The sequence below is a fragment of the Engystomops pustulosus genome, chromosome 11 (genome assembly GCF_040894005.1).
Source record: "Engystomops pustulosus chromosome 11, aEngPut4.maternal, whole genome shotgun sequence".
Taxonomy (NCBI): domain Eukaryota; kingdom Metazoa; phylum Chordata; class Amphibia; order Anura; family Leptodactylidae; genus Engystomops; species Engystomops pustulosus.
Window position 1 is genome coordinate 64,658,786 of NC_092421.1, and position 18,068 is coordinate 64,676,853.

Below are 18,068 nucleotides of genomic sequence, written 5' to 3' on the forward strand. Positions count from 1 at the left end.
CGCTGTATCTAAGCCTATGCTACGTGATACTGTGCAGTTCTAAAATTGTAATCAATTGGGTAAAGAAACTCGATCCAAATAGTCACACCCGCATTTTATGACCGTAACTCGCCAAGGGGCATCAGATTAGGAGAGGGGAGGCGTCAGCCCATTAGGTGGCCACAGAAAATATAATGAGCTAAATAGCTCAGACCCACACAGTGGATAGCAGATCAACCAAAATCAGGCAAGACCAGTGGATTAGTCTAATCAGGAAGTGGGAGGAGCCAGTGACTGAACCCAGCAGCCACCGGTCCTATATCAGGGATCACAGACCACAGGATGTGAATAGATACAATATAAGATACAAAGAGATACAACTTCTAGATCAGGAACTTCCAGGGTTAACACTGTTGCCGCTATATGAGTATTATACAAAGTGTCTTCTAGCCATTAATAATCTGAAACAATGAGATAATCGTCCGGATACAATGTAGCGTTTTATCAGCGCCGATAGTCAATGTACTCGAGACCTCCAGCTAATTTGGTCTCTGACAGAGTCAGCCTTGCTCAGTATATGGAAGGTGAAGAATACAATTTGGTTACAAAGGCGACGGAGGAACCTTTCAGCGCCATTCAATAGTGGCGGCATTGTATTACGTGCGCGACGCAGATTGAATGAAGTCGGTTCTGAGCTGAGACTAACAGCTCTTAACTGCTGGAATGAGTTCAAGGCCGCCCAATGATCCTGCGCCGCGCTGAAAGATTCACACATTATGCTGATAACCGCCGCACAATGGAAGCGCATTTATTCACAAGCGTTACCCGCACAATTCCGAAATCTCACGTTATGAGAGGCACGGTAATGCTAATGTCGAAAGACACTTCACACAATAGGAGGCTCAAAGGAGGCAAACCTCCTGCAAACACCGCTCAGGTTCAAGGAGCCAGACAGGCCCAGACTGGTCAGACCGGTGCTGGGTCAATGAAGGGTTAATAATCAGGAACCCTCAGCTACAGGGGAGCAGAAAACCACTCGGTCCAGGAAGAAGAGATGTATGAAGACATATGAGATGGCCAAGACCCAACCAGAAGATAGAGGACACCAGGGGAGGTCATCATCGAGACTGGATGACCCTTCGACCACCTTGACCTTTCCACCCTGGACAGTAGCCCCTCCCGCATGGTAAATGCAGGACATGGAGTCACTACAGGAGAAGACCCCCCATGAAGCTGTATGGTAATAAAATAACATTTTTTGGAACTGGTGATCCTAAAAAAAAGTAATAGGACCTGAATTACTCTGCAGGGAAATCGGATTACAGGCCTCTTCTCTATAATGGCTGTTAACCCTTTCACTGCAGGAACAAGTGCCGTTGCGGTGGGGTTTTCAGAATCCAGGACTTTATTTGGAATCCCACCCCCCACAGGCAGGGCTCAGGCCTCCTCTACATCACTATGTGGGAACCCCGCCAGGAAAAGACTGGTGTATCTTGAAATCACATGCAAGAAATCCAAGCCAACTAGATGTGTCCTCCAGCTTGGAGTCACGCGGAATATTCTCCATAATCTCAGCCGATCCCATTCCAAGCCGAGGGGATTCTGCTGCATTATATAGTTTTATATCACAACAGACCCCTGAGACCACAACATGTCCAGGACGACATCTTACAACTATCTGTCTCCAGACATTAAATAACCCCCCCTTCCCTTGTATTGTACTATATGGCCCCTATTATTCGTGTATATACTTTATAATGAATGTCCACTTATCAGCTCAGCCAAAATAAAGCTATAAAGTTTATGCACGTCCCTTCCTTTCATGTCAGACATCAATTCAAAGATTCTCTGACTATAGAACTATCAATCTCTAAAACACCTGGTGCTGGACCCATGCAGGATCGGGGTTAGACCCATGTTAGGATCATGTGAGAATCAAGTTAAACCCAAGTAAGGACCACATAGGACGCAGGTTAGCCCTTTCTTATACCATGTAGGGCCCAGGTTAGACCCAATGTTAGGATCATGTGTGACTCAAGTTAAACCCAAGTAAGGACCACATAGGACCCAGGTTAGATCTATTTAAGAACATGTGGCACCCAGGTTGGACTCAAGTAAGAACCATGTAGGGGCTCAGATAAGATCCATGTTAGGACCATGTAGGACCAAGGTAAATCCTTGTTAGGACCATGTGGGACCCAGGTTGGCCTCATGTAAGAACCATGTAGGACCAAGGTTAAATTTTTGTTCAGACCATGTGGGACCCAGGTTGGACTCATGTAAGGATAATGTAGGGCTCAGATCAGATCTATGTTAGGACCATGCAGTATGCAGGTTAGACCTATGTTAGGACCATGCAGGACCCAGGTTAGACCCATGTTAGGACCATGCAGGACCCAGGTTAGACCCATGTTAGGACCATGCAGGACGCAGATTGGACCCATATTATGACCCAGGATGGACCCATGTTAGGACCATGCAGGACCTAGATTAGACCCATGTAAGGACCATGTGAGACCCAGGTTGGACTTGTGAACTTCGGTATATAAGGAACTTTGGGTCAGTCTAGTAAAGTATTTTTACAGCTGCTGCAGATTTATGACATGAAATGAAACCAAGTAAGAGGTGAAGACGGGATAAAGACATTACCCGCAGCATTAATCCGATCCGCCTGCCATCCCCGCATGGTAGTGCCCCCGCACTCTAAGAATAGGTGTAAATGGCGTCCTCCCTCGGCGTGTCAGCGCGGCCATTCACCTTAAACTCCTAATTTATGACTATTGCCGGGGATTTGAGTAAAGCTTCATCCACTCTGCTGCCAAAAACTAATAGCAGCCGCAGAAGTGCCATCTGATTTATACGCTCTGCAGCCGGGCCAAAAATAAAGGGAGGGCGGTGAGCAGGAACCGGGGTGAGGAGCGGAGCTGTCAGGACCCGGCAAGTATCAAAGCAAAACTCCACTGCTACATTGTATCAATAACACTTCAGATTAAAGGGGAGCTCCGGGAGGACCGGGAGCAGATCATCTACTCACTGGATGGATTACTGGAGCGGACCCTTACACTCAGGTATCTAGCCATAGAGCAGTGCCCCTAGTGGCTGATCTGAGATCCGTATTTCCACACATCAATAGCAGCAACATTCAATAAATTTAACATCTGCTTTAATAATGACTGGACAGGATTGAGAAAACATGGCGGCTTTCTATCACACACAGCGCCACACCTGTTCTTAGGTCATGCCTGGTATTGCAGTCCTATGTGCTTTAATGGGGTAGCAGTAACACACAGGCAGGTCTTTCTTAACATGTAGTGGCTCCTTTAAGTGGAAAATAACAGAAGCTAAAAAAAAAAAACAAACAAACATTTTCATGATCTAGAAATAGAGGATTCCAATAACAAAACGCAGAAAACAAAAACCTTCAACTACGAAAAGCAAACAAAACTACACGGCCCTGGCGCTGCAACCCCAGAACATGTCCTTGTAATCTCCCTGTCTACTGCCTGGAGACACAAAACACAAGACTGGAATAGAATATTGAATGTCTATCTATCTACTACATATCTACTGTATCTCATATCTATCACCTATATCTATCTATCTATCTATCTCATATCTATCATATATCTATTACATCTATCTATATACTACATATCTACTGTATCTCATATCTATCCCTATACCTATATCATATCTATCTATATACTACATATCTCACATCACTTACATCATATCTATCACCTATCTCATATCTATCTATATATCTCATACCTCTATCTTATATCTACCATGTACCTATCACCTATATCACATCTATCTACATACTACATATCTGCTGTATCTCTTATCTATCACATCTATCTATCTATCTATCTATCTATCTATCACATATCTATCTATCTATCTATCTATCTATCTATCTATCAACTACATATGTACTGTATCTCATATCTATCATCTATATCCTATCTATCTATATACTACATATCTCACATCACCTATATCATATCTATCTGTATATGTCATATCTATCATGTATCTATCACCTATATCATATCTATCTATATATCTCATTCCTCTATTTTATATCTACCATGTATCTATCACCTATATCACATCTATCTATATACTAGATATCTACCGTATCCCATATCTATCACCTATATCATATCTATCTATATATCCCATACCTCTATGTCATATCTATATATCAGTCTCATATCTGTCTTGTATCTATGTATTTCATATCTATCTGTCTATCACATATCTATTTATTGTCTAACTGATGGGGGGGGGGGGGTGGATAAAACACTTTAGAATATTCTTTTTTATCTAATAATGAATAATTATAGAAGAATATGATAAGATATCCCACAGAACGTACAGTAAATATTGTAATAAACAAGACTGATTGTTCCCTGCAGGCGATGACCTTCTATGGAGAGATGCTGTTCAATAGCTGCTCCAGATCATTCTACATAGAGGCCACCAGGATTTCATCCCCAATGTCTCCTGGAAATCAAGGCAACAAAGTTGCAGGCAGGCGCTGGCGCACACAGTTTCCCTCCACCTTGAGCAGTACAATAATGAGAGTGTGCATCTGACCCCGTGGACCGCGGTGCCTCAGCATCCAGCATTGGTCCTAGGGCGCGGCGGCCATTGCGTCTCCCCGGCTGCGGGCGGCGGGGTAATTACGTGGCCTTATTGCAATTATTTTTATGTCAGAAGACTAAAACGGCAAAAATGCCCAAGGTTCATCAGAGAAACCTTCAAAAGCCGTGAGGATACAGATCAGCGGATCGGTTGTAGAGGATGTGACTTGCGTTAGGCGAGATTTTAATGATTGGTCTCGGCGGTCCGCCGGCCCCAAAGCCGGTCATTAAAAGGCAGGAAATGCCCTCAGCGCCAGTCATTACCACTTCATTATGGACGGTGTTTGTAGTCAAGGCCGTCGCCTTTATGGGAACATTTTCTAACAAGAAGGAGCCTGTGTTCCTCCAGGTCCGGGATCCGATCACCTGCTGCGGAGATATTTGGCCGGCAGCAGATTTGCATTATAATGGGCGCATTCCTCCCCCCGCGTCTCCTGGATTTACCACTTGGCAGTTGGGAGAGAGACAAGGTAATGACTTGTGAGCGGCCCCTCCGCCCCACAATAGGCTCAGACAAAAACACTAAGCCCCGAGCCCGGAGGAGACGTCACCAGCCCCCGCAGTCCGCTCACAGGAAGGACCTGTCTATGTGACGCATCTCTATGTCCATATCAGACAAACAAGATGATGAAGTTTCCTCTTCCCTCACAATTCCTCCCTGACAACTCTTATACCTGGAATACAGTATAAGGAGTACAGTCATGTGACCTCTCAGCGTTGTCTAGAGCAATCATGTGACAGATTAGCTCTGTCTAGGGCAGTCATGTGACATCAAGAGAAATCATGTGACATCTCAGTGCCATCGAGAGAAGTCACGTGACATCTCAGTGCCATTGAGAGAAGTCATGTGACATCTCAGTGCCATCGAGAGAAGTCATGTGACATCTCAGTGCAACCTAGAGAAGTCATGTGACAGCTTAGAGGCAACTATGGAAATCATGTAACTAAGCTCCATCTAAACACCTTGTATGATAACCCAGCTATAGACTAATAGATAATTTAGCACCACCTAAAGGAGTCACGTGATAACTCAGCTCCGCCTAGCTCAGTCATGTGATAGCTTAGCTCCACCCAGTGCAGTTATGTGACAACGCAGTCATATTGAAACAAATCTCCACCTAGAGCAGTCATGTGACATCTCAGTGCTGTCTAGAACAGTCATGTGACAAACAAGTTGTATGATGCCTCACTATCAAGTAATGTGATAATTTAGAACCACCTAAAGAAGTTATGTGCCAAATTAGCTTTGCATAAATCAGTCATATGATGTGACAACTGAGCTCTACCTAAAGAGGTTATGTGACATTGTCATCTAAGGGTGAGGTCACACGCGCTGTTTGCTATGCGTTTTACATGTAACCATGCATTTGGCTGCTTTAATAGCCTTTTTTTAATTGCTGGCAGTGTAAGCAGCAGTGAGGATGTTAACACTGCTGCTTACACTGCCAACAATGAAGAAAACGCTATTAAAGCAGCCAAACTCATGGTTACGTGTAAAACGCATCGCAAACACCGCGTGTGACCGCACTCTAAGTGCCGCTCAGAGCTGTCATATGACAATAAAGCCCTGCCCAAGTCAGTCATGTGACATGTGATGTAAAGTACTTCTATTCCATGGAGGAGCTGCAGCATGAGAACCCTCCCACATGACTCCTCGTGGCACTTCAAGCAATGAACCAACCATAAGAGACGTGTAGAAGGATATCAGCACCAGAAGATAATTCTGAACGTCCTCCTATCCACCAACTCTATGACTTCCATCAATACTTAATGTCAGGAAAGTGAAGCCAACATATATAGTAGAGGAGTACACAGTGAGCACTTACAATGTGACCTGGAGATGGAGACCTGGCATCCTTCATTGCTTGTCTGCTCTGCACATCCAAGAGCGGCCATTTCATCTGCAAGTACTGGGGAGAGAAGAAGAAGGAGAAACATCAAAATAATGTGGAGGAAGAGTACAACTCCCAACATCCCCAGAACAACCTCCAAAAACCATGGAGACCATGAGAGACAAAGCCACAGATCCCGATCACACAACAGTAAAACAAGCATCTACCACACACATCATCAAAGTAACACTCAAGGGGCTGCTGACAGGTCCCCTCCATCATGTATTCTACAGACTGATCCCTCCATCATGTATCCTACAGACTGATCCCCCATCATGTATCCTACAGACAAATCCCCCTCCATCATGTATCCTATAAACTGATCCCCCTCCATCATGTATCCTACAAACTGATCCCCCCATCATGTATCCCACAGACTGATCCCCCCATCATGTATCCTACAGACTGATCCCCCCATCATGTATCCTACAGACGGATCCCCCCATCATGTATCCTACAGACTGATCCCCCCATCATGTATCCTACAGACTGATCCCCCCATCATGTATCCTACAGACTGATCCCCCCATCATGTATCCTACAGACTGATCCCCCCATCATGTATCCTACAGACTGATCCCCCCATCATGTATCCTACAGACTGATCCCCTCCATCATGTATTCTACAGACTGATCCCCTCCATCATGTATCCTACAGACTGATCCCTCCATCATGTATCCTACAGACTGATCCCCCCATCATGTATCCTACAGACTGATCCCTCCATCATGTATCCTACAGACTGATCCCCCATCATGTATCCTACAGACAAATCCCCCTCCATCATGTATCCTATAAACTGATCCCCCTCCATCATGTATCCTACAAACTGATCCCCCATCATGTATCCCACAGACTGATCCCCCCATCATGTATCCTACAGACTGATCCCCCCATCATGTATCCTACAGACTGATCCCCCATCATGTATCCCACAGACTGATCCCCCCATCATGTATCCTACAGACGGATCCCCCCATCATGTATCCTACAGACTGATCCCCCCATCATGTATCCTACAGACTGATTCCCCATCATGTATCCTACAGACAAATCCCCCCCCCATCATGTATCCTATAAACTGATCCCCCTCCATCATGTATCCTACAAACTGATCCCCCCATCATGTATCCCACAGACTGATCCCCCCATCATGTATCCTACAGACGGATCCCCCGATCATGTATCCTACAGACTGATCCCCCCATCATGTGTCCTACAGACTGATCCCCCCATCATGTATCCCACAGACTGATCCCTCCATCATGTATCCTACAGACGGATCCCCCGATCATGTATCCTACAGACTGATCCCCCCATCATGTATCCTACAGACTGATCCCCCCGTCATGTATCCTACAGACTGATCCCCCCATCATGTATCCTACAGACTGATCCCCTCCATCATGCATCCTACAGACTGATCCCCTCCATCATATATCCTACAGACAGATCCCCTCCATCATGTATCTTGCAGACTGATCCCCCCATCATGTATCCTACAGACTGATCCCCCCATCATGTATCCTACAAACTTATCCCCCCATCATGTATCCTACAGACTGATCCCCCCATCATGTATCCTACAGACAGATCCCCTCCATCATGTATCCTACAGACTGATCCCCCCATCATGTATCCTACAGACTGATCCCCTCCATCATGTATCCTACAGACTGATCCCCCCATCATGTATCCTACAGACTGATCCCCCCATCATGTATCCTACAGACTGATCCCCCATCATGTATCCTACAGACTGATCCCCCCATCATGTATCCTACAGACAGATCCCCTCCATCATGTATCCTACAGACTGATCCCCCCATCATGTATCCTACAGACTGATCCCCTCCATCATGTATCCTACAGACTGATCCCCCCATCATGTATCCTACAGACTGATCCCCTCCATCATGTATCCTACAGACTGATCCCCCCATCATGTATCCTACAGACTGATCCCCTCCATCATGTATCCTACAGACTGATCCCCCCATCATGTATCCTACAGACTGATCCCCTCCATCACGTATATTTGGTTTAGGGTCTCTGCAGGACTAGGGTAAGGATGCGGGGATCCCCCTTATCTGTATACTTCTGATCCTCCATACATCAAGCAGATTTATTTAGGACTGGGTTGATGGGATTAATCACTGAGGGGTGTCCTGTGGAGGTTGTGATTGTAATCTCGGGGCCGGCGTTGCGGGCCGCTCCAGCGGTGGAGGGACTCGGGAGACGTCTGGCCTGAAGTCTGCAGGTCCACAAGTGCCGCTGCCCGGAGTATAATATACAGGCGGTAGTTTGTAATTCTTACTCTACATAAAAGCTTCATTGTCTGCCAAATCCAATCTCCACAGGCTACCTGAACCGCAGATTTTTACGAGTCTACATTTCAGCGCTCAGAGTCTACAACATGCATAATTTTCAATTACATTAAGACAGAACAGGATCATTGCCTATATAACATTACGGCGTGGCGGATATGAGACGCAGCCCTACTGCCGCGAGAGCTAAATGAATCCAGATGCCACAGAGAAGCCCATGGCGTTCAATAGAGGCAAGCACTTTCAAATGTCAGTCCTCCCGCCGCTCTGCCACTGCTCCAGCACCTCAGCTGTGCAACACAGGCAAATACAAAGCAACGCAAGGCTGTCACACCGCAGAGACCCCACCAATCTCCTGGTATTACAGAATTATTCCTCATCACAAGTAGACACACGTGGACACAAAATCATCTGCACCCTCTCAAGGTGATAACTGCACTCTCCTGAAACACTCTGTGCTGCGGGTGACATTGTCTCCAACTATTCTGTAACCTCCCACAAGATCAGAACACTTGTCTCCTGAAATACTCTGTGCTGCAGGTGACATTGTCTTACCAGTATGTGGCATCCCACAAGATCAGAACACTTGTCTCCTGAAATACTCTGTGCTGCAGGTGACCAGAACACTTGCCTCCTGAAATACTCTGTGCTGCGGGTGACATTGTCTTACCAGTATGTGGCCTCCCACAAGATCAGCATACTCCTCTCCTGAAATACTCTGTGCTGCAGGTGACATTGTCTTACCAGTATGTGGCCTCCCACAAGACCAGCATACTCCTCTCCTGAAATACTCTGTGCTGCTGTGGGAATCATGCTCCTCCCACTACAGCTCTTGGCATGTGCTCTGTCCACTAGGGGCACTGTGGAGTGACTGTATGCACCTGTGCACATATCAGATTCAGATAAATTGTATTACAGCTCTTTAATGCCATAAATGCACATATGAAAAGGGAATAACTTTTCCTCTAAACCGTCCTTGTAGCAGACAATATTGTGCGGATGATAGCGGCGGCTTTGCATTCCGATGTATTGTGTGGAAGAATGCGGCTCTTCAGGGTGAGGCACCCAACACCTTCCTGCAGGATCTGGTTTCACCAGTAATGGAACAGAGACAACACACGGATCGGCTCCGATACTGGAACCAGATGTTTAAGAGAAGGAAGGAGGGGGCCACGGAGAAGCTGGGAACCTCGTCCCTCCCCTCACTGCCCCGGGGCTCCTCACCTCCAAACACGAAATAAACAAATGAGGTCGGAGAGGACTAAAACCGAATAAAAACAGATTCCCAGCCCTAAAGATACAACATATCCATGTTCAGGGCCCTGCGCAACAATGTATCATTAGGAACCAATAGGATGGACTATGAAATACAATCATATATAATGTATCCATGTTCAGGGCCCTGCACTACAATGTATCATTAGGAACCAATAGGACGGACTATGAGATACAGTCATATATAACGTATCCATGTTCAGGGCCCTGCGCAACAATGTATCATTAGGAACCAATAGGACGGACTATGAGATACAGTCATATATAACGTATCCATGTTCAGGGCCCTGTGCAACAATGGGGGTCATTTACTAAGGGCCCAATTCGCGTTTTCCCGACGTGTTACCCGAATATTTCTGATTTGCGCTGATTTTCCCTGTATTGCCCCGGGATTTTGGCGCACGCGATCAGATTTTGCCGCATCGGCGCTGGCATGCACGCGACCGAAATTGGGGGGCGTGGCCGAACGAAAACCCGGCGGATTCGGAAAAACCGCCGCATTTAAAAAAAAAGTGAAAAAGTGTCGCGGGACTCGTGCTTACCTTCACTAGGAATAGGCCGGCGAACTTCAGTGCATTCCGAGGAACTTTAGCGCAGCAGCGCCACCTGGTGGATGTCGGAGGAACTACCTTAGTGAATCCCGGCCAGACCCGAATCCACCGCAGAGAACGCGCTGCTGGATCGCGAATGGACCGGGTAAGTAAATCTGCCGCAATGTATCATCACAAACCAATAGGACGGACTATGAGATACAGTCATATATAATGTATCCATGTTCAGGGCCCTGCACTACAATGTATCATCAGGAACCAATAGGACAGTCTTGGTGTGGGGGTCTTGTTCTGGCATTGTAGGGATCTCTATATCTCTCTAGGGATCTCTCTCATATATAACGTATCCATGTTCAGGGCTCTGAACTACAATGTATCATCAGAAACCAATAGGACAGACTATGAGATACAGTCATATATAACGTATCCATGTTCAGGGCCCTGCACTACAATGTATCATCAGGAACCAATAGTACGGTCTAGGTGTGGAGGTCTCTATGGGGGTTGTAGTCTTGGGGGTCTGGCCATGATGATGGAGGTCTCATACTGGGGGCATGAGGGTATCCTGGGTGTGAAATGCTTCTCAGTTCTGGCATTAACCTGCAGCAGCCTGGAGGACGGAGAAGATTAGGAAGGGACCATTAAGATGGTCACTCCGGCTGCCGGAATGTGGAATTCTTCCTGGGTCACAGGAATTCCGCACATTACTGGGAAGTGAAGCGGGCACATGTGCTTCCCGCCGCAGCTGCTGCCAGGCAACCAGAATAACAGTCCCCTAATGCCAAGGCGAGGGGGAAGCAGCGTGACCCTCCAGCAATTATACTCTGGAGCGTCCGGGCAGCGGGTATTATTAGTCCTCTGCTCAGTAACAGGAGGCCTGTGTACACAGAACGAGCCCCCTCCAGCAAGACCCACCTGATGTATGTCCCTAAGATCCATTGGTCCAAAGATAATGATTAAATCCTAATAATAATAATAGGAAATCTTTATATAGCGCCATCACATTCCACAGTGCTGTACAAATATATTTGGCCCAACCAAAAAACAGAAAGGGGAATAAGTCAGCGACCTGAAGAAATAAACACTAAAATAATTCAAATCAATTAAAAGTAGGGAGATATACAGATTATATCCCCTATGTAGTCACAGTACTGGTCCAGGCACAATACCTGCCTAAATACCAGAATACCCCCCTATATGTACCTCCTTCCAAATATATTTCCCTTAATGGGACAAATGAAAGGGGGTGGAGATAAACAGTAGACAATATACAAATATAATAATATTTAATGTAATATATTTAATATTTAAGGTAAATAGGTGAAGTAATGATATCCGAATCACAATGAACATTCCCAGTAGCCAATAACGAGGAGGAACTTATGGGGGGGGGAGACAGACTACATAGGGGGCATAATCCATACATCTACCTATATTTTATTGATATTAATTTTTTTTTTATTTTAAGCTTACTGACTTAGTCCCTGTCTCTCCTTCTTGGTTGGGCTGTGTTCACATGATAGGTGGCCAGCTAGACCCAAGTTCACCAACTATATGTAAACTATAACCTCATATTTCACAGTACTGCTGCTACTAACAGCAAATACAAAGGTTTGATTACACATACCTAATACTGACTGCAGAGAGCAAAGTAGCGCAAGGAATCAGGGCACTTAGAGAAGCTAAATCCTGGAATATAAATCCATATATCACTGTGCTGCTGCTACTAAAAACATGCAGAAAGGTCTGATTACACATCTCACCAGGGACAATACATAACAATGCCTGCAGAGAGCACAGAGCACAGCAGTGTGAGGTCTAAATACACATCTCATGTTTTACTCCCCAGTGCCTTATAGTGCGAACGGAAGGTTTATCATAGCAGCTGGATATTGGAGTGTAAGCTCCTGTGCCCAGTTCACTCTGAGGGAATGTATTAGGAGATCTCATGCAGTTCAGCAGGTATATACCGTGTTTAGTCTCTCTTTTCAAATTGTTTATAACTTTCTCCCTAGTCTGGTTAATGTAGGGTTAAATAGGGGGAAAAAAAGGGTGAAAAAGAGGGATCGACAGCACAAAAGAGCCGTAGGCGCTCTGCACACGGGAGAGTAAACCGTGGAGGCGTGAGGTTTTTAGAGCCTCAGGCCAAATCCACGGTCGTTACTGAGATGTGGGGCGAGGAGCTTCCGAGAGCTGGCGAGTAACATGGAGCCACTACACCCGATGACTCAGGATCCAGAGCCGCATCCCAAGTCCAGAGACAATACTGTTAACCTGGATGGCAGCTCTGGTCTGCCCACAGTGCGTCATTAGTCTGCACAGGGGCTGCATACACTGCAGAGACTCAGAATGAAGACATAGACACCAACCCAATATACCAGCCGCAACATGACCAGTACAGGAAAAAACTGGTGGGGTCACTGTACACATCCATTTAGAGCTGAATTCTGAAAGCTGGAATCACTCAGAAAAGTAATGATTTCTCTGGTGATCTCATTTCCACAAAAGCATGTGACTACTGAAATTAAGGACTAGAAGAATAGTGAGTGCAGCTCTGGAGTATAATACAGGATGTAACTCAGGATCAGTACAGGATAAGTAATGCCATGTATGTACACAGTGACTGCACCAGAATAGTGAGTGCAGCTATGGGGTATAATACAGGATGTAACTCAGGATCAGTACAGGATAAGTAATGTCATGTATGTACACAGTGACTGCCCCAGCAGAATAGTGAGTGCAGCTCTGAAGCATAATACAGGATGTAACTCAGGATCAGTACAGGATAAGTAATGTCATGTATGTACACAGTGACTGCACCAGCAGCAGAATAGTGAGTGCAGCTCTGGTGTATAATACAGGATGTAACTCAGGATCAGTACAGGATAAGTAATGTCATGTATGTACACAGTGACTGCACCAGCTGCAGAATAGTGAGTGCAGCTCTGGAGTATAATACAGGATGTAACTCAGGATCAGTACAGGATAAGTAATGTCATGTATGTACACAGTGACTACACCAGCAGAATAGTGAGTGCAGCTCTGGAGTATAATACAGGATGTAACTCAGGATCAGTGCAGGATAAGTAATGTCATGTATGTACACAGTGACTGCACCAGCAGCAGAATAGTGAGTGCAGATCTGGGGTATAATACAGGATGTAACTCAGGATCAGTACAGGATAAGTAATGTCATGTATGTACACATTGAATGCACCAGCAGCAGAATAGTGAGTGCAGCTCTGGGGTATAATACAGGATGTAACTCAGGATCAGTACAGGATAAGTAATGTCATGTATGTACACAGTGACTGCACCAGCAGCAGAATAGTGAGTGCAGCTCTGGTGTATAATACAGGATGTAACTCAGGATCAGTACAGGATAAGTAATGCCATGTATGTACACAGTGACTGCACCATCAGCAGAATAGTGAGTGCAGCTCTGGAGCATAATACAGGATGTAACTCAGGATCAGTACAGGATAAGTAATGTCATGTATGTACACAGTGACTGCACCGCCAGCAGAACAGTGAGTGCAGCTCTGGAGTATAATACAGGGTGCAGCCATTACTGTGTAATGAGAACATTATGAGAACCAGCAGAATTAACCCTTTTGATCTTGGCAGCACAATTTATACTTGTCCCATTCTTTGTTAGCGGCTCACATCATCATCAGAAGTTATGTAGATGTCTCTTAGATTCCTACACTGTATCACTGTCTAGGCCACAGAGCATTGTCTAGACTGGATACAATTTTCTCCCCTATTCGCTGATAGCAGGATGAGCTATGTCCAGGGTTACAACCATGAGTGGATTATCATTCCCTGGTTGCAAGCAGAGATCTGGAAACTGGTGAGAAATCTCATGCCTGAGGGATCACCACCTTCATTGAGCTGCCAGTGGAGTGAGTGCCTGATGACAGATTATGGAGCGGCTATCACTGATGACAGATTATAGAGCCGTTGTCACTGAAGACGAATTATGGAGCGGCTGTCACTGATGATAAATTATGGAACGGCTGTCACTGAAGACGGATTATGGAGTGGCTGTCACTAATGACGGATGATGGAGCGGCTGTCACTGATGATGGATTATGGAGCAGCTGTCCCTGAAGACGAATTATGGAGCTGCTGTCACTGATGATGGATTATGGAGCATCTGTCACTGATGATGGATTATGGAGTGGCTGTCAGGGATGACAGATTATGGAGCAGTTGTCAGTGGTGCCGGATTATGGAGCGGCTGTCATTGATGACGATTATAGAGCGGCTGTCACTGAAGATGGATTAAGGAGCCGCTGTCACGGATGATGGATTATGGAGCGGCTGGCACTGAAGACGGATTATGGAGTGGCTGTCACTGATAACAGATTATGGAGCGGCTGTCATTGAAGACGTATTATGGAGCAGTTGTTACTGAAGACGGATTATGGAGCAGTTGTTACTGAAGACGGATTATGGAGCTTCTGTCATTGATGATGGTTATGGAACAGCTGTCACTGATGATTATTATGGAGCGGCTGTTATTGATGATGGATTATGGAACAGTTATCAATGATGACAGATTATGGAGCGGCTGTCTCTGAAGACGGATTATGGAACGGCTGTCACTGAAGACGGATTATGGAGTGGCTGTCACTAATGACGGATGATGGAGCGGCTGTCACTGATGATGGATTATGGAGCAGCTGTCCCTGAAGACGAATTATGGAGCTGCTGTCACTGATGATGGATTATGGAGCATCTGTCACTGATGATGGATTATGGAGTGGCTGTCAGGGATGACAGATTATGGAGCAGTTGTCAGTGGTGCCGGATTATGGAGCGGCTGTCATTGATGACGATTATAGAGCGGCTGTCACTGAAGATGGATTAAGGAGCCGCTGTCACGGATGATGGATTATGGAGCGGCTGGCACTGAAGACGGATTATGGAGTGGCTGTCACTGATAACAGATTATGGAGCGGCTGTCATTGAAGACGTATTATGGAGCAGTTGTTACTGAAGACGGATTATGGAGCAGTTGTTACTGAAGACGGATTATGGAGCTTCTGTCATTGATGATGGTTATGGAACAGCTGTCACTGATGATTATTATGGAGCGGCTGTTATTGATGATGGATTATGGAACAGTTATCAATGATGACAGATTATGGAGCGGCTGTCTCTGAAGACGGATTATGGAACGGCTGTCATTGATGACGATTATGGAGCGGCTCTCATTGATGATGACTATGGAACGGCTGTCACTGAAGATGGATTATGGAGCGCCTGTCACTAATGACGATTATGGAGCGCCTGTCACTGATGACGATTATGGAGCGGCTCTCATTGATGATGACTATGGAACGGCTGTCACTGATGATGGATTATGGAACAACTGTCACCGATGACAGATTATGAAGCGGCTGTCACTGAAGACGGATTATGGAGCAGTTGTTACTGAAGACGGATTATGGAGCAGTTGTTACTGAAGATGGATTATGGTGCGGCTGTCACTGAAGACAGATTATGGAGCAGTTGTTACTGAAGTTGGATTATGGAGTGGCTGTCACTGAAGACAGATTTTGGAGCAGTTGTTACTGAAGATGGATTATGGAACGGCTGTCATTGATGACGATTATAGAGCAGCTGTCACTGATGATGGATTATGGAGCGGCTGTCACTGAAGACGGATTATGGAGCAGTTGTTACTGAAGATGGATTATGGAGCGGTTGTCATTGATGACAGATTATGGAGCGGCTGTCACTGAAGACGGATTATGGAGCAGTTGTTACTGAAGATGGATTATGGAGCGGTTGTCATTGATGACAGATTATGGAGCGGCTGTCACTGATGACAGATTATGGAGCGGCTTTAGTCTCAATGGAAGCTTCTATGGCAGTGATGGCGAACCTTTAAGAGACCGAGTGCCCAACTTATAACCAAAATCCACTTATTTACCGCAAAGTGCCAACATTGCATTTTAAGCAGTAACTAAAGAGCTACCTGCTCTTCAACATTCATCAGTCGTATCGGCCCCTTGAGGCCACTAATACAGGAGGGCACATTCAGACTATCATTGTAGCTTCTCACCAGGGTCTCTCTATACAGTAAGAATGTAGGGTGCAGTAGGATGACCTACAAAGATAATGCAGTTCTATCAACACATTCTCACTTTTACCGCAGTTCCAAACAGCCAATGAAGTTTTAAAATGGCGCTGATTGTAGCATCTCTTAAATTGCCTGGGTCTGCAGGAAGATTTGGTGAATTTGGTCCTGTTTAGTGAGCTCTGTCCTGGGGTCAATGGCCTGAGTGCCCACAGAAAGGGCTCTGAGTGCCAGCTCTGGCACCCGTGCCATAGGTTCGCCACCACTGTTCTATGGTGTCACAGTACACCTCAACTCCAGGAGAGCAGTGTGGCCCCCAGCTGCCTGTGCGGGCCCCAGATTCATCCAGAGTGTCTATAACTGGTGCGTTTAGCTTTTTTCCCAATAATAAATCAACATTGCAATTAGATACCCTGGAAAACATCGAGACAAGTCGCAATGTTTAAACCTGGAGTCATTACACTAATGAATGAATGTGGACAAATCTGAAGGAATATTTAATGCCGGGCTGAAAAATAAAGATGGAGGAGAGGGGGAGGGGCGCATTTCAGCAACGGTGCATTTTGCTGAAAATTAAATGGCTGTTTACTGCAGTTTCAGCAATGCAGCCGCTGCGCCGCCGAGCTATTAGGGAGAGCGCAGAACTTCATAGAGCTGCCTGTCTCCCCCCGACGTCCTTTTGATGTTACCTCCAAAGGAAAGAGATCAAAGGATGGGAGTGCGGAGAGGGAGAGCCCCGGCTCTTAGCCCTGCGCTTGTCATATGTGTGCCGATCCTGGCATGGGAAGGGTTAAACCCCAGCCACCAGGAGCAAGTGCAAGATAATGAGCGGGGGCAGCGGAGGGGTCAGTGTACAGACACCATGGCCCCCCAAGGAATCACAACCTTACAAAGTTTATTTCTAAAAGGGATTTTCCAATTCTGCTCAGAACCGCAGTGGGGGCGGAGCCAAGAAAATGTAGAATAAAATAACTATACAATGGTCAGATGCACAATGTACGTGATGTCATCAATATCAGAACCTGTCAGCAGGTGTGACCCTACAGACTGCAGCCAGTGCTATATGTTGTACCTGGAGAGATGTGTGATCAGACCTCACACTGCTGTGCTCTGTGCTCTCTGCAGCCAGTGTTATGTACTGTCCCTGGAAAGAAGTGTAATCATAACATCATAACCATAAACTGTGATATATGGAATATTATTACAGGTTTGTAACTTCTCACTTACACACTGGGGGTGTGTCCTCACACTGATGTGCGCTGTGCTCTTTGCAGCCAGTGTTTGTAGTGTCCCGGGAGAG

At 45.8% G+C, this 18,068-nt stretch overlaps 1 protein-coding gene across 43 annotated transcripts in view; it reads right to left on the reverse strand.

Moving 5' to 3' along the window:
* Positions 1–18,068, reverse strand: part of TCF7L2 (transcription factor 7 like 2) — a 157,931-nt gene that overhangs the window by 51,938 nt on the left and 87,925 nt on the right. For 37 of the 43 annotated variants that reach the window (XR_011850859.1, XM_072131438.1, XM_072131439.1 and 34 more), the window contains one exon: positions 6,458–6,541. Coding sequence is in view for 42 of the 43 variants with exons in the window: in XM_072131438.1 (XP_071987539.1) it covers positions 6,458–6,541 (84 nt within the window). In the remaining variant the exon portion in view is untranslated. Of the gene's footprint in view, positions 1–6,442; positions 6,542–18,068 lie in introns of all 43 variants that reach the window. The other 6 variants (XM_072131472.1, XM_072131471.1, XM_072131470.1 and 3 more) reach the window with 1 other exon arrangement.